Consider the following 23,796-nt stretch of genomic DNA (forward strand, 5'->3'; position numbering starts at 1 on the left):
CAAGGCTTCTCTCTGCCTCCCACCAGTCCCAGCCCACTGCCAGGGCCTGCAGGAAGGTCCATTGGGCAATGACCAACCCTTGAAGAAGACAGAAGCAAAATTTTCCCCTCCTACCCCAATCAGGAGGGGCAGCACCTTCTCTTGGGAGCGTCACCAAAGTGACATCATGACATCCCTGCCACCTCTACCCACAGACACTGCGGGCAGCAGGGAAAACCTACATGATCTTCTTTGTGGTGGTCATCTTCCTGGGCTCCTTCTACCTCATCAACCTCATCCTGGCCGTGGTGGCCATGGCTTATGCTGAGCAGAACGATGCCACCATGCTGGAGGAGCAGCAGAAGGAGGAGGAATTCCAGCAGCTCATGGAGCAGCTGAAGAAGCAGCAAGAGGAGCAGGAAAGGCTGGTGAGTTGGAGGAGTGGAGGCCAAAATGAGAGGTCTTGGGGATAGGGAGAGGAAATGGAGGCAGCAATAAGCATGGTCCAAAATCCAAATAAAAACTCCATTTGGTCCTTAGGAAGTAGAGAAAAAATGGAGCAACTATTTTGGGCATCACATCTGAATCAGAAAACTGAGATACTATCATGGCTGGGGACAAAAAAGGCTGAAAAGATCAAATTTCCACATCCAAATCCCAGCCCAGGGTGCACTGGGAGGCAGCAGAGAGGAGCAGCACAGGGATGAGGTGTTGTTTGAGAGGAGGAGGAGGTGAGGGTCATAAAAGGGCTCAGAAGTTCCAGTGGATCTCCTGCAGCACATCAGGAAGGCTGGCAGAAGCCCAGCTTGGTGTCACCAGGGCACAAAGGAGCATTCAGGGAAGATGGGGCAGCACAGCTCAGTGTGTCAGCAAACCCTGGGCTTTGGAGGCACAACCAAGGGCTCGAGACACCCTGAGCCTCACCAGGGAGGTCCTGCTGTCCTCATGGGAGCAAGGAAGCTGGAATGGTGGAAGTGTCCATGCTCATTGCAGGAGGGTTGGAAACTAATGGTCTTTCTGTTCCTTTCCCACCCAAACCACCCTGGGATCCGATGACACCAGGTGGGAAGGGACCTCCAGGATCATCTGTTCCAGCCCTGCTTGGCCAAAGCACAACCTCTCTCACACAAGAGATGTCCCGTTGTGGTGCCAGGATGTTACCTTCAGCCCTTTGCCATCCTTGGGAATGTTTTTCAGTACAACATTCCTATAAAAACATGGCCAAAAGCCTCTGGTGCTGCAGCCCAGCCATTTTCCAGCTTTAACTATCCTTTTGGTCCATGTCAGCAGCATCCACAGGAGACATCCCTAAAAATCTCTTTGTCTGGGCAAGACACCACCTCCCTCACATGTAAAGACAAACCAATGTTTGACTCTCTCCAGAGCCTCTTATCTCTCTTCTCTTATCTGTCCAGAGCTACAGCATCCCCTGGGAAGGGGCTTGTTCCTCTCTGGCTGCTGCTGCTTGCAGGAAGCATCTGAGCCAGCCCTGTCCAAGGGTCAGGCTGGTGCTGAGGCCCCTTCCCTGAGCAAATCCACCAGGGATTTGTGCCCAAATCCCCAAAGGCTTTGTTAAGGGATGTCCTCCTTTAGAGTCACACAGAGAAATTAAAAAGACAGAGGAAATCAAGCTGAGAGTGAGGGCAAAGCACCCACAAGAAAAAGGGACTTGAATCTATTTAATATCCCATGATTAAAGGTGGAAAATATCCTGGATTTCAGCACTGTGCTGTGAGAACACAGAATTTCCCACTCCACTGTGGCATCCTCAGTGCTACAAGAGGGTGTACTAAACTTCAAATTTTAATAGCACTGTTGAAAAGGACAAAAAAAGACAAAAAAAAAATTTTGCATACAATGGAAATGTGACAACATAACATTTAGTGCAAGTGCAAAAGTCCCAGAAGTTACATTTCAGCAAGAGCCTTGAGGATTTTCCTTCTTTGCCATTTTGGATGAGAGCTCATTGCAAAGGGCAAAGTTTCCTGCTTGAAGAACCAAGGTTTGCTCAGTTTTGTCCTTAGGAATTATTCTCCTGGATCAAATCTGAGCAGACCTAACTCAGCTGTGGAGAGCTGATTGCAGGGGGTGCAAGGGAAAACTGTAATTTGTGTAATTTTGTGTAAAACTGTATTTCTTTTTTATTTGTAATAATAGAAGTGGTTAGAGGTGGTGTTGCAGTGGGAAGTCGGTAGTTTCAATGGTTATAAAATGGTGTATGTTGTATTGTGTATGTTTGGTATTGGGGGTTGTTATTTTGTTGTATGGTAACATTTTGTAGGGAAAAGGGAAAAGGAAAGGGAAAAAGAAAAGGAAAAGGAAAAGGAAAAGGAAAAGGAAAAGGAAAAGGAAAAGGAAAAGGAAAAGCTTGGAAATCCAGGATGGCTTGGGTTGGAAGGGACATGGAAGCTCATCCAGTCCCCCCCTGCCATGGGACACCTCCCCCTTCCCCAGGTTGCTCCAAGCCTCCTCCATCCACCACTTACAGGGAGGGAAGGAATTTTCCCAGCCCCTGGAGCCCTCAGCCACTGTGGGATGTCCCCGTGGCTGCGGGCACAGGGGTGACAGGGATGGGGTTGTGCAGTTGCAGGAGCGCTCATCCAGCAGCAATTCCCTGCCCAGCAGCGTGCACGACTCGGACCTCAACAGTGACCAGGACAAGGCCAAGGACTGCAACGGGCAGGTGGTGCCCAAGATCACCCTGCAGAGATCCGACACCGTGGTTGATGTAGGTGCCAGCTCTGCCCCTGCCATCCCTGAGGGTGCCCAGCCTCCTCAGGGGCCAGGCTTGTGCCCGCCTCGCTGTGGGTTGGGTCCTACAAGCCTTTTTGGAGTGTCCCCCTTGCACTCAGAGGTCTCTCCAGACCATTCCCTGTTTTCTGCCTGCTCTGTCTTTCAGAGCATGGAATAACTCTGCATCCCTCCCCCCTCTCCTCCCAGTTCAACCCCACCCATGAGCTGGAGAAGCCAGACCTCAACCACCTCACTGTGGGCAACCAAGATGGGCCAGGACTGGAGAAGAGGGTGGGAAGTGCCATCAGTGTCATCTCCAATGCTGTGGAAGGTATGTCCCACTGAGTAAGGGTCCTGGTCAGTGCTGGAGGGCCTGGGCTGGTGACAGTGGCTGTCCCAAATTCCCAGCCCCACACAAGGGATGGCTCCAGCTCTGGGGTCTCCAGATGGGGTCAGTGATGCTCAAGCCAGACTTTTCATCCCAGCTCGTTGTGATGATGCCTGGAGGCAATAATCCAATATCTCACACAAATTAAAGGGATTGCAGCTGGTTAGAGGAGTTTCAAGAGCCAACTGGGAACTGCTGAGCATCTTCCCTGGAGCTGCAGTGTCAGCTTCAGCAAAAAGCACCATGAACTCAGCAGTTCATGTCCCCTGTCCCCTCAAGAACAGGCATGAAACCCTCTGGTCAGCCCAGAGCAGTTCCCTTGGGTGTCCTGGCAATCTCAGGGTGGCAGGGACACCTCAAATCCTGCCCAGGGGCTGGGAGCAGGATTGGATCCACAGTTCCCTGGCTGATCTGCCTTTCCATCGCCCTCCAGTTTGGAGAGCCAGGTCTGCATCCTCTCTGTGCAGGGGCTCCTCTGTTTAGCCCCTGTATTTTTTGGGTGCCACAGGACAAAAACGATCTAAAAGATCTAAAGATTTTTAAAAGTATCCAAAGGAGGGCTAAGAAGATGATGAAGGATGTGGAGGAGCCACATGAGGAGTGGCTGAGGTCACTTGGTTTGCTCAGCTGTGGAAGAGGAGCCTGAGGTCAGACCTCAAGGGGCAGCTCTGATCTCTGCTCCCTGTGACCAAGGACAGGACAAGGGAATGAGCTTGTGCCAGGGGAATTTGGGATGGATCCTGGGAAAGGTTCTTCCCCCAGAGGTGCTGGCACTGCCCAGGCTCCCGAGGGAATGGTTCCGGCCCCGAGGCTGCCAGAGCTCCAGGAGGGTTTGGACAGCGCTGCCAGGGGTGCCCAGGGTGGGATTGTTGGGGGGTCTGGAGCTGGATCAATGATCCCTGTGGGTGTCCTCCAGCTCAGGCTATTCCATGATATTAAAATCATAGATCATCCAGAGCTGGTCCAGGACCTCAGCAGAAGTTCTGCTGAAGGTCAGCACTTGCCCACCCAGGTGAGGAAAAGATAATCCCACACTTTTCCTTTCCCACCCACAGAGCTGGAAGAAGCTCACCAGAAATGCCCACCCTGGTGGTACAAATTCGCCCACACATTCCTGGTCTGGAATTGCTGCCGTCCCTGGGTGAAGCTGAAGGAGTTTGTCAAGCTGGTGGTGATGGATCCCTTTGTGGACCTGGGCATCACCATCTGCATCGTGCTTAACACTCTCTTCATGGCCATGGAGCACTACCCCATGACGGAGGAGTTCGAGAACGTGCTGAGCGTGGGGAACCTGGTAGGGAGCTCCATCCCTCCCCTTTCAAACCCCCTTCCCGGAGGGCAGATCCCCCCTGCTGCTGTGTGACACTTCCCAGCTGCTGACAGAACGTGGCAGGGCTCTGCCCACAGCCTCCCTGCACGGGGCTGGGCTCCCGGATGGCCCAGACCAAGGGCACTGGTGGGATTGGGATCCACCATTCCCTGCTCCCCTCCTGTGCAGCCCTGCGCGGCTCGGTGCATCCTGAGCCACGCTCTGTATCGCAGCCCTGGGTGACACCACGGTGTCCCCACAGAAATGCTGGATGGCCACGGGGCAGAGCAGAGGGTGTTCCAGACTGTGGGAAAAAACAGGTCCTCGCTGAGCAGGAAGCAACAATGCAGCATTAAAATTAATAATAATCAGGGATTCGTCCCAGGGATCAGTGCAAATCTCGGCTGTCCTGATTTTATCGGTGCAATAAGTGGCTGCTCCTGCTTGGAGCTGGTGGCAAATGAGCTGCAGGAGCTGCCTGGCAGCGGTGGGCAATGCACTGAGGAATGGGAGCGCTCCCACCTCCTGGGCTGCCCCGTGCTCCGCTCCGGCACCTGCGGGGCTCCGCAGCGCAGCCCTGGAGTGACAGCCGCCGCTGCCCGGCGGGCGGGACCGGCTCTGGTTTCATTCAGGAAATACAAGGGGATTAATGGGCCGGGGCTCAAGGCACGGCCGGGCTCAGGCGGCTCCAGAGCTTCCTCCGAGCCAGGAGCGGATCCTGGCTGCGGGGGATGATCTGCTGGGGAAGGGCCAGGCGGGGATGGGAGCAGGAGGAGGAGATCCCCCCGAGCCGGGGCTGCCCCACATCCCCTGCCCGTGCCGGGTGGGAGCTGCCTGCCCCACCTCAGGGTGCGCAGGACAGGGCAGGCATCAGCTGGGAGGAGCAGGACAGGGGATGTTTGTGGGCTGGCATGCTGGGGACATGTGGGGACAATCCCCTGGGACACTGGAGCAGGACAGGGGATGTTTGTGGCCATGCAAAGGACACGTAGGGACAATCCCCCGGGATGCAGGAGCCTCCCTGCTGCTCCTCCCTGCTCCGTGAAGGACAGACCTGTCCCAACACCGTCACCCGGCCCTCTGCACGTGCTGTGCTGTGGAATTGCAGCAGGGATGGCTACTGTCACCCGGCTGAGCCCTCTCTGCAGTGACACAATGCTGCAGGTGCTGCTGTGGTCCCAGGAAAGGAGCAATGTGTAAAACCCAGCTCAGCTCTCCCAGGGCTCAGGGAGGGACAGGGGCATCCCAGCAGCAGCCCAGTTCCCAGTGCTGGGCATCTGTGATTTCCTAGTCATTCCAAAGGTGTCTCCTTGCCAAGGAAATTTTATTTTTCATTTTCAGCTGCCAACACTAACCTTTGTGTCCCTCCAGAGGAATCAGTCACCAGTATTCCCAGTCTGGCTTTACCACTCCCCTGGGCAGCACCTGGGGAGCTTGTTCCCAACTGGGACTGGCCCTAACAGACTGAAATGCTTTGGGAATACCCCAAAAAAGAGGGATGCTGCCCACCCCACCCCACAGCTCAGCACTGGTGTATGAACAAGTGGTCAAGGGTGCTGCTTCCCACAGGTATTCACAGGGATCTTCACGGCAGAGATGGTCCTGAAGCTCATTGCTCTGGATCCCTACGAGTATTTCCAGCAGGGCTGGAATATCTTTGACAGCTTCATCGTCACTCTGAGCCTGGTGGAGCTGGGCCTGGCCAACGTGCAGGGGCTCTCCGTGCTGCGCTCCTTCCGCCTGGTACGTGCCAGGGGCACCTGGGTGGTGACAGGGACGGGGACAGGGATGGCTTGTCCAGCCTCCTTCATGGTGGGGGCTCAGCTTGGGAGTGCCCAACTTGGCCCCTGTTAAAGACAAGGCCGAGTTAAATATTCAGGGAATTTGGAGTCAGAGCAGTTGCGGGTTTAACCCCCCCTGCCTTGGTCAAACAGCCCCAGGAGGGTGCAATGGCAGCGGCACAGCCTTGCAGTGGCAATGACACCCCCAGCCACCCCCCTTCTCTCCTTGCCCCCCACAGCTGAGGGTTTTCAAGCTGGCCAAGTCCTGGCCCACTCTCAACATGCTCATCAAGATCATCGGCAACTCTGTGGGTGCCCTGGGCAACCTCACGCTGGTGCTGGCCATCATCGTCTTCATCTTCGCCGTGGTGGGGATGCAGCTCTTCGGCAAGAGCTACATCGAGTGCGTGTGCAAGATCTCTGTGGACTGCACCCTGCCCCGCTGGCACATGAATGACTTCTTCCACTCCTTCCTCATCGTCTTCCGCATCCTCTGCGGGGAGTGGATCGAGACCATGTGGGACTGCATGGAAGTGGCCGGCCAGACCATGTGCCTCATCGTCTTCATGATGGTCATGGTCATCGGCAACCTCGTGGTGAGCCTGGGGACACAGGGGGTGCTGGGCTTGGGGACGCCTCTGTCCAGCTCAGCTTTTCCACAGGGCTGTGCCCGTGGCAGGGTCTGTTTGGAGCTGCAGGGAGCACAGGGATTCCTTTCCCTCCCCAGGCCCTTTGGGTGGACTGAGTCAGCTCTGTGTGAAACAGAGGGAGGAATGATTCCTGAGAGACCCCCTGCTGAAACCAGATCAGGAACTGGAGGGAAACTGAGGCACAGAAGATACAAATGGGCTTTAGGCAGAGGCAGGAGCCACTCTGGGATAAAGCAGAGCTCACCTTTAAGTTGCCCTGTGTCCTTCACTTGGCTTTTCCAACTTCCCTGCCCCATTTCCCACACTCCTGATGAGGAATGAAGGGAGTGCTCTGTCCATCCATCATCCATCCATCCATCCATCCATCCCACCCTTTGCTCTAGGCGCTTTTGGGAGCAGCCCCCCCAGCAAGGCTCCTGCAGATCCCCAACCTCCCCAAGCCCTCACGTTGCCCCAGGTGGCATCTGGTGATAGCCAACCTCCTTCTCTGTGTCTGTGGGAGCCCCCTCTCCCCTCACCCCCGTCCTACACCCCACCCTCCCCACTCCCCCCGGCTGCCTGTGCTGCCTGAGCCACAGGTTTGCGAGTTCCAGGCGAGCGTGAAATCCTTTCTAAATTTGGTAACCCCATCGCTGGCAGCTCTGGAGCTTGTTTTGCAGCCTGCGTGGGCCCTGCTCTCCCTTCTTGAGGAGCAGGGCAGGGGAGGGAAGCGCCGACTCGCTCCTATTACTTGCCGGGGTTGTGTAATCCTTTTGGAATTTGCTTTGAAAAACTATCTGCCCCCGGGAGCCGCTGACCCCTGTCCCCAGGGAGGCTCTGAAAGGAGCCCGGGGAGAAGCCCAGAGCAGCCCCCGGCTCGGGTCAGCTTGGAGTCTCCCACTTTGAGGGCAGAAAGTTGGGATTTGGACGCCTCTTGGCTCTCCTGGCTCATGCCAGGGATTTGGGGCTTTGAAGGGAGAGCCCCTGGCTGCAGACCCTGCCCAGGGCGGTGCTGGGCAGAGAGGGGAGCAGCCCCGTGCCCCCCCGGGCTGCCCATCTCCCAGCAGCAGCTTGTGATGCCACCTTCCCAGGGGATGGTAAGGCTGGAGCAGGCTGAAAATCACCCACAAGAGCCCCTCTAAGGAGCAGGGGCCTGTCCAGAACTGTCTGCAGGGAGTGCAGGAGTTTGGACTGGGAATCCCAGCTGGGGGTCCCTGCAGAGCCCTCCCAAAAGGGGCTCTGGGAGGTTTCCCTCTTCTGGAGCTCATTTTTGGAGCAGCACAGTCCACCCACCTCTCCAGGGGACTGTTCTGGAGAAGAAACAGGGGCAGTACAATTTCAGCTGGTGGGGTCAGTGACAGCCCTCCCCGAGGTGCCAGTGTCCCCTCCCAGAGGTGCCATTGTCCCCACCCAGAGGTGCCAGTGTCCCCTCCCAGAGGTGCCAGTGTCCTCTCCCAGAGGTGCCAGTGTCCCCCACCCAGAGGTCCCATTGTCCCCACCCAGAGGTGCCAGTGTCCCCTCCCAGAGGTGCCAGTGTCCCCCTCCCAGAGGTCCCATTGTCCCCACCCAGAGGTGCCAGTGTCCCCTCCCAAAAGTGCACCCCAGCCCTCGGGGCAGCTCTGCAGCTCCTGCACGGGCTCCATTTACAGCCCAGCAGAGAAACACGGAGCACAAACACGGCCAGAGCCCTCTGCGCCCTCCTCCTCCTCTCTGCCAGGCTCTCCTGGCCCTGCCTCAGGTATTTCCGAGCCCTGGAGCCCGTCCCAGAGGCTCCCAAGGCTCCCCGTGCAGGGAGGTGTGTGTTTCTCACGCAGGAAGAAGGTGACCCGTCCCTTGCTCCTAATGACACTTTGAGCATTTCCTTTGGGGTTATTCAGGGAAAAGGGAGGAAGTCAGTCGGGTGACAAGGTAACAAAGTCCTGTCCAACAAAGCCAGAGCCAGCGGCACCCATTAACTGTAACTGGTACTTAATGGGGCATTCGCCTGCCGGGCCCGCGGGGATATATTTAAAGACGTGGTTTAAGGCACATGGCATGAGCCATGTGAAAACAGCAGTGTCCTTGGATAGCAGCTAATTCCCGTCTCAGATGCGCTGCTGGCACCGCGCAGAGCGGCACAAACACCGACAGCTGTGGGCTGGCTCCGGCCCTGCTCTGCCCCGCGGGGGTGCCTATCCCACCCCTCTGCTCCCGGCTCCTGGCAGGCAGCAGCCCCAGCTGTGCCAGGAGAGCCTGTGGTGGGCTCCAGGCACGTTTCGGGACGGTGAAGCAGAATGGGAAGCACATGAGCCCATGCCTGGAGTTACACAGGGCATTTACTGGCTCGTGCTGAGGTGAAACATGGCTTTGATGGAGCAGAGCAGCGATGGGGCACAGGGATGGGGTCACAGCCAAGTCCAGGCTCCTCTATGGCCCTGGGGTGTGGGAGACCCTCAGGAGCTTGCTGGGAGTCTGGGCTACCAAAGCCAGGAAAGAGGAGAGGAAGAGCTGCAGCTGAGAGGACAAGCAGGAGGTTTCATCCTGGGGAGAAGGGACATAATCACAGCACCGTGGAATCCCAGACTGGTTTGGGTTGGAAGGGACATTAAAGAACGCTCAGCCCCACCCTGTGACATGGCCAAGGGGCATCTTCCACTACCCCAGGCTACTCCAAGCCCCGTCTAGCCTGGCTTTGGACACTTCCAGGGATCCAGGGACAGCCACAAGAGCTGAGTTGCATCCCTGGGGGTGGTGGGGAGAAGCACCAGAGGCTTGGGGAGTCCCACATGGGATTCCTGGAGTTCCAAGAGACCAAAGGAAGGGACACACTCACAGATCCACAGCAGAGCTTGAGAGGAGCTGAAACCATGGCTGGCATCACCTGCAGAGAGATCAGCAGGACAGTGGGAGCCCAGGGTGAGGTGGAAGGCATCAGAGGCCAGGGGGTTTCAGGAGGAAAATGTCCATGTCCTCCAGGAACTGGGAGTGGCACCTCTGCAGGCCCCAGAGCTGGTGAGGGCAGAGCAGAACCCATGAGGTGCTCAGGGAAGGAGTTCCTCCACAGCCACCAGTAATCCCTATTGTATTTGGGTCTCCTCCAGATGAAGGAAAGAAGGAATGATGAATCCAACTCCATGTTCTCAGAAGGCTCATTTATTATTTTAAGATACTATATTATATCAAAGAATGCTATACTGAACTATACTAAATAATACAGAAAGGATGCTCACAGAGGGCTAACAAGATAATAATGAAAACTCGTGACTCTTTCCAGAGTCCTGACACAGTTTGGCCCCGATTGGCCAAAGAGTGAAAACAACTCACAGCAGAAACCAATGAAACAATCACCTGTGGGTAAACAATTTCCAAACACGTTCTAAAAGAGCAAAACACAGGAGAAGCAAATCAGATAATTAATGTTTTCCTTTTTCTCTGAGGCTTCTCAGCTTCCCAGGAGAAAAATCCTGGGCGAAGGGGTTTTTGCAGAAAATGTGAATGCCACAGATTCCTGCAGCTCCAGAGGGAAATCCTGAGGCTCAGGACCCGCTGGACCTCAGGGTCGATGTTTGCTTTGTCCCCCCAGGTGCTAAACCTGTTCCTGGCTCTGCTGCTGAGCTCCTTCAGCGCCGACAGCCTGGCGGCGTCGGACGACGACGGGGAGCTGAACAACCTGCAGATCGCCATCGGCCGCATCACCCGCGGCATCGCCCTCGCCAAGGCCGCGCTGCTGGCGCTGCTGCGCCGCCTCTGGAAGGGCAAGAAGGTGGCACCGGAGGAAGAGCAGGACCCCAGCAAGAGGGACAACTCCGTGCTCAACCACATGGACACGGCCCTGGAGCCCAAGTCAGGGTACCTGGATGGCGTCACGGGCAAGGAGCACATTTTCATGGATGAGCTGGACCACATGAACTTCATCAACAACCCCAACCTGACGGTGCAGGTCCCCATCGCCTCTGAGGAGTCCGACCTCTACGAGGAGACCAGCACCCAGTCTGACACCGAGGACACCACCAAGGTCAGCAAGGCGGGTGGAAGGGAAGGGTTTCACTCCAAAACTCGGACGGGCCCGTTCTTGCTGTGCTGCCCAAAGAGTGATGTTGGTTTGAGTCACTTTCAGCTTTCCCACAGGGTGTGGCACGGGCCAAACTTGGCATTTTCCAAGCTGGCATTTCCCAGGGTAAGCTGGAGTGGGAGGGGAGGGTCCAAGCAGGGCTTTGGCTGGTTTGGGTCAGACTGTGGGGTTATTGCTGATGCCAGAGGGCCCCAGTGCAGCACTGGGGTAGTGCAAGGGTCAGAGCGCCCGTTTGGGGTTAAAGATGTCCCAGAGGAACCCGATGCCAGGAAATCTGCTGATGGCACTATCATTGGATCCACTGCTAATGCCTCGGGAAGCATCATCCTGGGGGGGCCCAGACCAGATGGAGGAGCTTAGCAGGGGTGAATATGAAGCGAGGGGTGGGGGATCCAAAGCTGAGACAGCTGAGCCTGGTCTCCAGAGGACTGCTGGGGTCCACTGGGAGGGTGGCAGGGGGACAAGAAACTTGGGAAGACCCAAGTGGACACAAAAGGGTGATGGTGTGGTGGGAAGTTACTGCTCACCCCAAGGTCCTGGGTACCCAGGGGGCAGCTGGAGGTGCTGAGGCAGACATGAGTGGGTGCATTAGCCTGGGAAGGGGCTTTGTTTGGACAATAGGACAGCTCTGAGCAGGGATTTGTCGTGACTGGATGGCAAACATGTTCCAGGAGCTGAGGGAACTCTGGAAAGCTCCAGCCCAACCAGCTCTGCCAGGTCCAGGAGGCACCTGGATGAGACTGCACAGGGAGCCCAGGAAAGGCTGGAAAATAAAGCAGGGCTCCCAAAGCCGCAGAGCCTCTCACCTCCCTCCCCTCTGCAGGCTCCTCACAGATCAGCACGGTGACAGGGACCCATCTTGGCACAACACGGAGCAAGGAGAGGGGACAATAATGATTATTTAGTGTTATCGGGGGCAGTAGGGAGACTTCAGCATTTAGGGTGCAGAGGGGGACAGGAGGAAAGGTGGGGCTGGCCCCTGTCACTGCCAAGCCCTAAAGAGGGGACAAAATTCCGTGGAGCACCTTGGTCAAGGGAATAGGCCAGTGAGGTTGCTGCTCTCAGTTCCCTCAGGGTTGCCACCAGGAGGGCTGAGAGTTGGCATTTCCCCCCAGATTTACCCTACTCAACCCCAGTCCCACAGCAGCAGTGCCCAGCACACTGGGCACCCTGCAGAGGTGATGCCAGTGCCAGCCTGGCCACAATGGGAGGGGACACAGGGGCTCCCCATGGGCCTCAGCTCCCTGTCACCACAAAGTGCTCCCCAGCAGGTGGGAAAACCTTGGGGTGCAGCCATGGGACCTGTCCTGGCACAGCTCTGGGCTTTAGGGTGTGTTCAGCAGAGAGCACCCACTCCAAACACTGCATGGGAAAGCTCTAAGCTCAGCAAAGGCAAAGGGCACCTCTCAACCAGTAAATACCAGTTCAGCCCATCGGGGCTGTTGGGTTTGGTGCCTAAATTCAGACAAAGCTGACTCAGGTGGGAGCCAGGGGGGTGCATCAAAAACAGGGACCCTGCCCAGGCAGGGGGAATGATGAGCTGCAATTTATCATGAAATCACAAATTATTTGGGTTGGTGAGAGTCTCAAAGACCACATAATTCCAATGCCCTGCCATGGCAGGGACACCTTCCACTGTCCCAGGTGGCTCCAAGCCCCAGTGTCCAACCTGGCCTTGGGCACTGCCAGGGATCCAGGGGCAGCCCCAGCTGCTCTGGGCACCCTGTGCCAGGGAACAATTCCTAATTCCCAATATCCCATCCATGCCTGCCCTCTGGCAGCGGGAGCTGCCCCTGTGTCCTGCCCCTCCATCCCTTGTCCCAGTCCCTCTCCAGCTCTCCTGGAGCCCCTTCAGGCCCTGCAAGGGGCTCTGAGGCCCCCCAGACCTTTTCCTTCTCCAGGTGAGCACCCCAGCTCCCCCAGCCTGCGTTTACAAGGTGAAATGACAATTATTTAATTTAGCACTCAGGTGCTGAAGGGTGGGAGCCCCGCACTGCTCCGGGGCTGGTGCTGGGTGCATTCTGGCTCCAGATGGAGCCAGAGCCCCGCGCAGAGCCCGCTCCGGGCACGCTCCCCCTGCCACCGGCCCCAGCCGCCACCAGAACTCCCCCCCACGTTCACAGCAGCTCCTTTCCAATGAAAAGCTTTTTTTTTGGGGAAATGGCAGGGGCAGGATCATCGCAGCTACATTCTGTGTCTCGTGGTTGGTTTTTCTTCACAGCTCAGAGCAGGGAGGAGCTGCCAGCCTGGACGGGGCTTGGAGCAGCCTGGGACAGTGGAAGGTGTCCCTGCCATGGCAGGGCGTTGGAATTACGTGGTCTTTGAGACTCTCACCAACCCAAATAATTTGTGATTTCATGATAAATTGCAGCCTATCATTCCCCCTGTCTGGGCAGGGCCCCTGTTTTTGTTGTACCCCCCTGGCTGAGTGGCTCTGCAGAATCTGTGCAGGGCTCAGGGCCCTTCCAGGGGCTTTTTCCACGGGGATCCCACCCTGCTGGGCATGGAGATGTGTTCTGAGATGCTCCGGGCTCTGGTGCAGCACAGGGGTGTTGTCAGCGGGGCTGAGGGAGCTGGGAAGGGGCTCAGCCTGGAGCAAAGGAGGCTCAGGGGGGCCCTTGTGGCTCTGCACAGCTCCTGCCAGGAGGGGACAGCCAGGGGAGTCGGGCTCTGCTCCCAGGGAACAGGGACAGGAGGAGAGGGAACGGCCTCAGGCTGGGCCAGGGGAGGTTTGATTGGAGATTAGGGAAAATTTATTCACTGAAAAGGGTGTCCAGCCCTGGCACAGCTGCCCAGGGCAGGGCTGGAGTCCCATCCCTGGAGGGATTTAAAAGCCTTGTGGATGTGGCACTTGAGGACATGGTCAGTGGTGGTCCTGGACTCTGTGGTCTCACAAGGCTTTTCCAGCCTGAACAATTCTGTGATTCTCAAGGCTGTGGCTTTTGGGGTCACGGGGTGAGTCAGGGTGGGACAGCCCCAGGCAGGCTGGCGATGCTGTGCCAGGTGTGGGATGGAAATTGCCCTCCAAACCTGCTGGGTCCAGGTGTGGGAGGGCTCAGGAGCCCCCAGGGCTGGGTTTTATCCCTGTCCCCACCCAGCAGAACCTGCCTGAGCTCCACCCACAGAACTCCTGGGCTCTGTGAGCCATCCCTTTTGGACCTTCCCACATCTCCAGGGCAGCTGCACTGGTTTGTCCCCACCCTGACCCTTTCTAAGGCTGTCCTGGAGGCAGATGGCTCCTGTGTGTCCTTCTTTGGGGTCACAGCTTGCCTGGTTCCGTGCTGAGCCTCCCTAATCCCCCTGCCCCTCCTAACCCACCCCCCAGACTGAGGGATGGTCCCAGTGGTCCTTGAGAGCCACCAGCTGAGAGCTGGTGCCTCCCCTGCTGCTGTCCTCTCCTGCCTGTCCCCAAAGGTCCCCACAGCCACTTCTTCTCACAGAGATGTGACTGTGACCCCTGAAGCTGTGGGCAGTGACGGTGCCTCAGTTTACCCCAGGGGCTTTTCCCTGGTTTTTGGAGGATGGAGCAGCTCCTTTACGGATTACCAAAAGCAGGAGCAGCCTGAGGGGAGGATCCCATGTAAGCCAACACCTTCCTGTGTTGGAAATACTGGACCCTCTGGTTCTGCTGCTCCCAGGCAGGATAGGCAGGGCTGGGGATCTGCTGCTTCCTCAAGTGTTGCACAAGGGCTTCTCAGACAGGAAAAAAAAACAAACAAAAAACACCAGGGGAAAAAGAGTCCCAGGGGCTTGCCAAGGTTGTCTTTTGTTATCAGCCCCTCTGGCCTTGCTGAGTGGTCTCTGGGAAGGCAGCCAAGCTGAGCTGTGGAGCAGGATGGAGCTGGAGAGAGGCATTTGGGATGCAGGTTTTGAACTGGGGTGAACCTCGGGCTGAGGGCCCTTCAGCACGAGCCAAGCCAGAGGGAGGAGAGAGCAGAAGCTGCTTGGGTCTCTGCACCAAAGTGGGGCTGGCAGAGCAAATATTGGATGGGAACACATGGAGGAGGAGGAGGAGGAGGTGAGAAAATCAGAATCAGCGTGAAGTGGTGACACAGGTGGATGGGAGATGGAGCTGCTGTGCTGGGAGGAAGGCTGGGATCAGGGGACCTTCTGTTCCTCTGAACCTGGATGAGAAGCAAAGCTCAGGTACCAACAATCCTCCAAGGTTTACATCCCTGGATGATCCTTGGGAGGGGGCCTTGGAGCATACTCCAAACAAGGAGGTACCAGGAGTCCTGCCTGGGCTCCTCTGGGGCACGAGGAGCATGGCTGGAGGCAGCCCAAGGCCAGGAGCCTGGCCTGAGTTGCTGTCCCTCTGCAGAACCCCCTGTGCAGCGACAACGCCTCGTCCGTGTGCAGCACGGTGGATTACAAACCCCCCGCGCCCGAGGAGGAGGAGGTGGCAGAAGTGGCTGAGGAGAGCAACGAGCCCGAGGAGTGTTTCACCGAAGGTGAGGGGCAGAGCAGGGCTGGAGACCCTGTGGACAGGGGAGATGGGTGTGGACAGGGAAAAATGGGGCTGGAGGGGGCCACTGCCAACCAGTTCTTGCAGCACAGGGACCCCCAGGTTCCCTGAGCTCAGCCCCAAATCCTCCTGTACCACCCCAGAGATGATCTCCATGGAGCTCCCCTGGTGCACCCCACCTAAACCCAGCAGGATCCTAGTCCAACTTCCACCAGGGAGGGTTTAAAATGCCAATAAAACTGGGAATAGTGGGAACACCCTGGCCAGGAGTGACTCCTAGCCCTGTGTCCCCAGGCTGTGTGAAGAGGTTCCCCTGCCTCAACGTGGACATCACCAGTGAGAAGGGGAAGATTTGGTGGAACCTCAGGAAAACCTGCTTCCGCATCGTGGAGCACGACTGGTTCGAGACCTTCATCGTCTTCATGATCCTCCTCAGCAGCGGGGCACTGGTGGGTGCCACCTTCCCCCTGCCCCGAGGGCTCTGCAGCAGCTTCCCAGCCTGGGAGAGCCCAGGGAGGGGACAGAGCACAGGCTCTGGGCATCTCCTGGGCCATCCAGCTGTGGGCAAATGTTTGATTTCAAACCCCATCTGGCTCGGCTCTAGCACCCTCCAGGAGCCCTGGTCACCCTCCCCAGCATTTCTGGACCATCATCTACAGGCTGTGGTCCATGGCTCGAGGGGATGCCACTGCCTCCAGCCCCCAGTGCTGCTCTTAATGCCAGCTATGAACCATCTGAACCATTTACTGAGCTTCCTGTGGTTCCTCATTTCACCACCACCATCACCAGCTGTCAGGAGGTGCTTGACAAACAGTTCATGGTTTTTATTTTGCTGTTCAGCACCTCCATCAGTGCCTGGTGCCCCCTCTCAGAACCTGGGTGTTGTGTTAAATCAACTAATTCATTATCACTGTTGGCCTGGTGCTCTTCTCTGAGTGCTTGGGCTGGATTTAACCCAGGAAATACCAACTTCTCTGCAGGTTTGGAGGTGAAGAGAGAGGGAAGGAGAACAGAGGGACTAAGAGGCTTTTCAGACACACTTTACATGTCTGCAGCTCGCTCTGAGGTGGTTTGGGGATGTCTGAGGTTGTAGCTGGTGCAGGAATTGAAAGCTGTGCTAGCCCAGCTGTGCAGCACCTGGTCACCACACCCCTACCTCTGAGTTATTACTCAACACGTGGGTGTAGCACTCACCCCAACTCCTCAGGGCATTTTGAAAACTCCCAAAGCATCCCAGGATGTGGGTTGGTGTCCTGGGCTTTGAGCTGAGACACCTGGGAGTTGGATGCAGCTGGACCTCAGCTTCAGTGAAGCTCTGCTTTGGGTCCAGCCCCACAAAGCCAACAGGGACCTGCAAGCAGGAGCTGGACCCCACGTGGATCAGGTCCTCATGGACCAGCCATCCTTAGGCTCCCAGCTTCCTGAGCCCTGGAAGGCAGGGCTGGGAGGAAGGCTGGGATCAGGGGACCTTCTGTTCCTCTGAACCTGGATGAGAAGCAAAGCTCAGGTACCAACAATCCTCCACGGTTTGCATCCCTGGATGATTCAACAGCTTCTGAGCTGTGTGCCCATGGGAGGGGGAGGCATCTCCCTCCCTGGAAGGCAGGGACATGCCAGCAAGGGTGTGCTCTGGGATGCCACAGGTCCCATGGAAGGATGGGGCTGTCACAGAGCTCCTTGGGGTCCCGTGGAAGGATGTGACTGTCACGGAGCTCCTTGGGGTCCCGTGGAAGGATGGGACTGTCACAGAGCTCCTTGGGGTCCTGTGGAAGGATGTGACTGTCACGGAGCTCTGTGGGGTCTCGTGGAAGGATGTGACTGTCACAGAGCTCTGTGGGGTCGCGTGGAAGGATGTGACTGTCACGGAGCTCTGTTGGGTCCCATGGAAGGATGGGGCTGTCACAGAGCTCCGTGGGGTCCCGTGGAAGGATGTGACTGTCACAGAGCTCTGTGGGGTCCTGTGGAAGGATGTGACTGTCACAGAGCTCCTTGGGGTCCTGTGGAAGGATGTGACTGTCACAGAGCTCCTTGGGGTCTCATGGAAGGATGTGACTGTCACAGAGCTCCTTGGGGTCTCATGGAAGGATGGGGCTGTCACAGAGCTCCGTGGGGTCCCGTGGAAGGATGTGACTGTCACAGAGCTCCTTGGGGTCCCATGGAAGGATGTGACTGTCACAGAGCTCCGTGGGGTCCCATGGAAGGATGTGACTGTCACAGAGCTCCTTGGGGTCCCGTGGAAGGATGGGACTGTCACGGAGCTCTGTGGGGTCTCGTGGAAGGATGTGACTGTCACAGAGCTCCGTGGGGTCCCATGGAAGGATGTGACTGTCACAGAGCTCCGTGCCCCTTGCAGGCTTTTGAGGACATCTACATCGAGCAGCGCAAGGTGATCCGCACCATCCTGGAATACGCAGACAAGGTCTTCTCCTACATCTTTGTCATCGAGATGCTCCTCAAGTGGGTGGCCTATGGCTTCAAGGTGTACTTCACCAATGCCTGGTGCTGGCTGGATTTCCTCATCGTGGATGTACGTGAGGAGCAGGGCCAAGCCAAGGGGCTTGGGGAATTAGGGGCTGTTGTAAATGAACCCAGACTGTATTTTAGAGGATAAAGGGGTGGCTGTGGAATGAGGGCTTATATCATTACTTAGAATAATGGTTCCCCCACAGGAAGGAACACTTCGTTCCTGGTTGCAGGAACCTCTCAAACCCTTCTGCTTTACACCCAAGCCAAGAACAGCCCCTGCAGTTCTACCAGGCCCAGCAGAGCTGTGAAGGGACACAGGGTCTCCCAAATGGTCCATGACAGACCAATCTGTCCTTTCTGTGCCCCATACCAATTCCACCCTCACACTCAAGAGGTGTCATCCTGCCCCTGGATCCCTGGCAGTGCCCAAGGCCAGGCTGGATGGGGCTTGGAGCAGCCTGGGACAGTGGAAGGTGTCCCTGCCCATGGCAGGGGTGGCACTAGATGGGCTTCAGGGTCCCTTCCAACCCAAAACATTCTGGGATTCTGTGACCCTTGAGGTGTCTGGTCACCAGGCTCCCCAAGGACTCAATGTCCATGTCCCAGAGGATGACCACCAGCCTGAGGGACTGGGGAGAGAGCAAAGGGCAGGAGCTGCTGCTGTGTTTCCACCTGAGGTGCTGCTGATCACTTGGGCTGCTCCTTCCAGGTGTCCCTGGTCAGCCTGACAGCAAACTGGCTGGGATACTCTGAGCTGGGAGCCATCAAATCCCTGCGGACACTGAGGGCCCTGCGACCCCTGCGTGCTCTGTCCCGCTTTGAGGGCATGAGGGTAAGTGTGTCCCGTGTGCTGCTGGCCCTGACAGGGACACGAGAGCCCTCAGCAGTCCTCCACATCATGGACATCCCAGCTGGTTTTCAGGGGCCTCCAGTCTGGTGGGATCAATGCTAAGGAACCTTTGGTCTTGTCTGACCTCACTCAGTGCTGCTGGGGAGGGCAAGATTGGGCATGGGGACATGAAGGTCCCATCCAGGTCCCCCAAGGTCTTCTCTCTCCTTGCAGGTGGTGGTGAATGCCCTAGTGGGTGCCATCCCCTCCATCATGAACGTCCTGCTGGTCTGCCTCATCTTCTGGCTCATCTTCAGCATCATGGGGGTGAACCTGTTCGCAGGGAAGTACTACAGGTGTGTCAACACCACCACGGGGGAGCTCTTCGACATTGACGTGGTCAACAACAAGAGCGACTGCATGGCCCTGCTCTACACCAACGAGGTCAGATGGGTCAACGTCAAGGTCAACTTTGACAACGTGGGCTTGGGATACCTGTCCCTGCTGCAGGTGGTATGTCACGACATCAGGCGTCGCTGTCCAGGACGTGTGGAGAAGGGTGGTGGGATGACCATCAGGGCTGATGGTGGGATGGGGTTTCTTAGCTGCTTCTTAGCTCTAAAGCTGGTTTTTAACATCAAAAAAACCCCTTAGAAAAGGAGGGAAACTCCTAGCCAAAGAGGAAAAGGGACGGGGTAGAAGGTGGGAGGGGAAGGTTTCACCAGGGAGCTGCTGCAGATGGGTGCAGCAGCACCAAGGCTGGGACTGCAGAGCAGCCCCTGCCCAACACGGGGTGTAGGAGTCAGGAGGGGAGGTTCTGTCTTACTCCTGCACCCCTTTGGAAAGTTCAGTCTGCTCCAGCTGTGGGTTGTGGTGCTGTGTGTGAGGCGGGTGACGACTGGAAAAAGGACACACGTGTCCCCTGTGGGCAGAGGGCGAAGGCAGCCGAGTTCCACTGAACTCCCCACAGCTGGGCCAGGCAGCAAAGGGGAACTGCTCACCACAGTTTTGATAAAAATATAGATGTGGGCTCCATTACTGGCCAGGCTGAGGCTACTCCCATCAGATCCAGGTGAAATGTTGGCTGCGGAATCGGAAAACAACCCCAGCTGATGCCCCTGCTTCTAAATTCAGCTTCCTCTTCAGCCTTGTTGTTCCATCAGATTCAGGAAACAAAATGTGCAGACCTTTTGTTTAACAAATCAGCAGCAAAAGGCTGTAAGAGATGCAGTGGAGACTCTGTAAAAGACTGGGTGTAGTCCCCCCACACTGCTGGGATGGGAATTCAGCAGAAGTAGAGGCAGGATATGGAAGTCAGAGGTATGGAGCTGGCACAGTTTGGGACTGGAAAGGAGGCAGCTGGCCCTGGCACAGCCCTGCCTTCGGGAAAATGACTTCTAAGAGAGCAGAAGGGAGAAAAGAGTCAATTGCTTCTTTTCCCTGCCTTGTTTGCAGTGGTGTTTTGGAAAGTCACTGGCAGCTCCAGCCCCAGAATGGTCCATGTATATTCACCTGGGAATTTCCATATTTCTGGGACATTTTTCTTGTGGATTCAACCCCCATTCCTCTCCTGCCATTCCCATAGAGAAGCCAGAGTGCTCAGAGCTAAACCCCAGACATGCACCCATCACCTTCCCTTTCTTCCCAGCCACAAACAACTGCCAGAAAATACATTCTCCACTGCCACAGAATCACAAAATCCTTTGTGTGTGAAAAGACTCCAAGTCTGACCATTCCTGTTCCCACAGGCAACCTTCAAAGGCTGGATGGACATCATGTACGCGGCCGTGGACTCACGTGAGGTGAGGGGACATGCAGGGACACAGGGCTGACTCCAGTGGTGGATTCCCCTTGGCAGACTGGGAACAGGAGCCCAGAGCTGAGGCTGGGATGGATCCTTGGCTACAGCATCCCCTCTGGCTCTGCCTTTTGGTGCTGCATCCCACCCATGACTTCAGCCAGGACACAGGCTACAGGGTGGAGAAACCCCCAAAATGTATCAGATCATGGAATCCCAGCATGGTTTGTGTTGGAAGTGACCCTAAAGCCCATCCAGTGCCTCCCCCTGCCATGGGCAGGGACACCTTCCACTATCCCAGGGTACTCCAGGCTCTGTCCAACACAGCCTTGGACACCTGAGCAGCCACAACATCCCCCGTGCTGAGGTGCACAGCCTCAAAGAGGGCAGCCATGTGTCCCTGTGCCACCCATGTCATTGTCACCTGCAGCCTGGCCCCACACTGGGCTCCCACCCCACCCCACAGCTGGGGCTGAATCTGCTCTACTCAGCTTCAGTTCCAGGAGCCAAAATCCTCATTCTGCCCCCACTGCTCCAGCCTGGAGGGCTCGTTCTGCCTGCTGCGACATGATGTCCTCTGGAACCCCTCCAGCTGGGAAAGCTCATCCCATCCTGGAGAAAGTACCTGGCTTGCCTTAAGCAATCAGTGGGTTATGAGAGCAGAGCAGCCAGCATTCAAACGTGGGGTTCAATGAGTTATTAAAAAACCCCAAGTGTTTGAAGAGTGATGTGCACAGGGTGTTCCTACTGTGAGCCACCCCCAAAAGTGTTCCCACAGCAGAAAGGGTTTCCTACTGTTCTCCACTTACACTGGGGGTCACCCCACACCCCTACAGGCCCGAAGGGGTGATTTTCATTGCCTTTTTTTAGCTCTCTTTCATCACCCTCTGAAAATCCCTCAGACCTCTGGCCCACCTGGGGCAAAGCTGGTTTGGGAGAAAATCCTCCCTGCTCTGCCAAGAGCTTTCCTCAAAATGGGGGAAGCCAATGGGGTCACCTTGGGGTGTCTCTGGTCAAACACAGAGCAGGATTAAGGGATGCTACTTGGGATGAGAAGTTCTGTCCAGGGATGTCAGGCCTGTCACCCAGCTGTGCTGATGTGACAAATTAATCCACTTTTCCTTTCCCCTCTCAGATATAATTCAGCCCTTGGAATGCTGATTATTGGGAAGAAACTCATTTGCTCATTAATATCACTGCAAAGGACATCCTTTCCCATTCCCCAGCCCATGCTGTGGGATCAGGGGGCAGCATGTCCTTGTCCCTCAGTCAGTGTCACATGGATGTCCCTTCCCGTGGCTGCTCCCATTGGGAACACACAGCCAAAAGTTTTGGAGCAGCCATGCCCTGGCTCTGTCCAAACACCATAAGCTCTTGTCTGGGGGCTTGGGGACACCTTTTTGGGACAGGGTCAGTCTCATATTTCCCATCTCTCCTGGCCAGATTGAAGAGCAACCACAGTACGAGATCAACCTCTACATGTACATCTACTTCGTCATCTTCATCATCTTCGGTGCCTTCTTCACCCTGAACCTCTTCATCGGCGTCATCATCGACAACTTCAACCAGCAGAAGAAAAAGATGAGTATTTCCTGGCTCCTGAGGGGCTGCTCTAGGCTGGAGGGGGCCAGCACAGCAATGGGGTGATGGGACCAGGGCCACCGTGTCCGGGACTAGGATGGGTCCCAGGATTCTTATCCATTGGTGGCTTCCTGCGCTGGGCAAACGGCACATGGAGCTTTGTGTCCTGGTCACAGCAGTTACAGAGGACTTCATTAATGGGTGCAGAGGAAGGAAGCAAAGGGAGGCTGTGTTTTCTCTTGCCTGGCCCACCACTTTTCTTTTCTTTTCCCACCCTGGGATCATTTTCCCATGCACAAGGTTGAGACTTAATTTCTGCTTCCAAGCCAGTAGCTCAGCCAGTAGCTCCTGCCAGCCCAGAGCAGGGGAGGAGGGTGGGCTGGGCCAAGCACACTGGGGGTGCTGAGTGGGCTCTGCAGGACACAGAGAGGACACCTTGCTCCCAGCAGGATCTCAGAGGGGCTGGAGACACCTGGTGGGGAGGGACATGGTCAGACACACTTGGTGGGAAGAGAATTCCCGAGACTAACAGCAGTGATTCCCTTTATACTTTGGAGGCAAAGACATCTTCATGACAGAAGAGCAGAAGAAATACTACAACGCCATGAAGAAGCTGGGCTCCAAGAAACCCCAGAAGCCCATCCCCAGGCCAGCGGTAGGTCGGGCTCATCCTCCTGGAGTGGAGCACACAGGGAACACTTCAAGCCACCAGCTAGCTGTTCCAAAGGGAATGAGAAGGGTCCATGGAAGACCACTTGCCCATTGTTGCTCTTCTGACAGGACTTGGCCAAGAGCTGGGGCTTCAGAAGAGGTTGACATCAGGCCACCTCCTTTGGGTCTGCCCTTTAGCCCTTGGTCTGCTGGCAAGGGCAATGATGGGGTTTCTTTTGCAGGAATTTGGGGTTTTTCCTAGTTCAGCTCCCAGCTCCTCTCTGGCTCTTTTTCCTCTCAGGGAAACCTCAGCTTTCAACCCCCTAGAAGGGACCCTTGTCCAGCCAAAACATTTTCAGCTGTGATTTAGGTTTTGTAGTCCTGCACAAGGGAGGTCCTTCCCATGTGTTAATTTGTGCCCCATGGGTGTAACTAGCAAGTGTCTGTGCCCTGTGCCCACCCTTCCTGGCAGTGGCATTCCCAGGTGTGCTCCATCCTGAGAGGTGCTTGGAATCCTCCCCCCATAACTTCTGGGGCTCTAAGAGCCGTGCTGGCCACAGCCCTGAAGTTTCCCACACTTGAAAATACGGTTCCTTCTTCTCCTTCTGTTATGTTTTTGTTTTGTTATGTCTGTCCTGTGTTCCCACCCCTTCTTTGGTGCTCCATCGTCGCCCTTGTGTCCCTCATTGCAGAACAAATTCCAAGGGAAGGTGTTTGACTTCGTTACCAAGCAAGTGTTTGACATCACCATCATGATCCTGATTTGCCTGAACATGGTGACCATGATGGTGGAAACAGATGACCAGAGCGAGCTCAAAACCTCTGTCCTCTACAAAATAAACCTGGTCTTCATCGTCATCTTCACCGGCGAGTGCGTGCTCAAGATGTTCGCCCTGCGCCACTACTTCTTCACTGTGGGCTGGAACATCTTCGACTTCGTGGTGGTTATCCTCTCCATCCTCGGTGAGTCCTGCTGCTCCCACCAGCCCCTCAGGGATCCCACAGGACAATGAAGGGTGGAAGTGGTCTCACCAATCCACACCCACCAAGCTGTCCCTGAACCCTGCTTGCATCCATCCTTTGAGCAGGGCCAAGCCAGCAGGACCCTGGGACATGACAGATGTGAGGCCACTCCA

The 23,796-nt window shown here is 56.2% G+C and overlaps 1 protein-coding gene across 2 annotated transcripts in view; it reads left to right on the plus strand.

Moving 5' to 3' along the window:
• The window catches only part of SCN4A (sodium voltage-gated channel alpha subunit 4), a 47,581-nt gene that overhangs the window by 20,005 nt on the left and 3,780 nt on the right, over positions 1-23,796 (plus strand). For both annotated transcript variants that reach the window (XM_038163126.1, XM_038163125.1), the window contains 16 exons: positions 195-407; positions 2,564-2,707; positions 2,920-3,043; positions 4,156-4,394; positions 5,979-6,152; positions 6,430-6,786; positions 10,382-10,813; positions 15,192-15,321; positions 15,630-15,784; positions 17,689-17,862; positions 18,511-18,633; positions 18,865-19,143; positions 20,379-20,432; positions 21,872-22,009; positions 22,560-22,664; positions 23,353-23,623. In XM_038163126.1, coding sequence (XP_038019054.1) covers positions 195-407; positions 2,564-2,707; positions 2,920-3,043; positions 4,156-4,394; positions 5,979-6,152; positions 6,430-6,786; positions 10,382-10,813; positions 15,192-15,321; positions 15,630-15,784; positions 17,689-17,862; positions 18,511-18,633; positions 18,865-19,143; positions 20,379-20,432; positions 21,872-22,009; positions 22,560-22,664; positions 23,353-23,623 — 3,112 coding nt within the window. The remainder of the gene's footprint in view (positions 1-194; positions 408-2,563; positions 2,708-2,919; positions 3,044-4,155; positions 4,395-5,978; positions 6,153-6,429; positions 6,787-10,381; positions 10,814-15,191; positions 15,322-15,629; positions 15,785-17,688; positions 17,863-18,510; positions 18,634-18,864; positions 19,144-20,378; positions 20,433-21,871; positions 22,010-22,559; positions 22,665-23,352; positions 23,624-23,796) is intronic.

Source organism: Motacilla alba, chromosome 27, assembly GCF_015832195.1.
Source record: "Motacilla alba alba isolate MOTALB_02 chromosome 27, Motacilla_alba_V1.0_pri, whole genome shotgun sequence".
In the NCBI taxonomy this organism is placed as follows: Eukaryota; Metazoa; Chordata; class Aves; order Passeriformes; family Motacillidae; genus Motacilla; species Motacilla alba.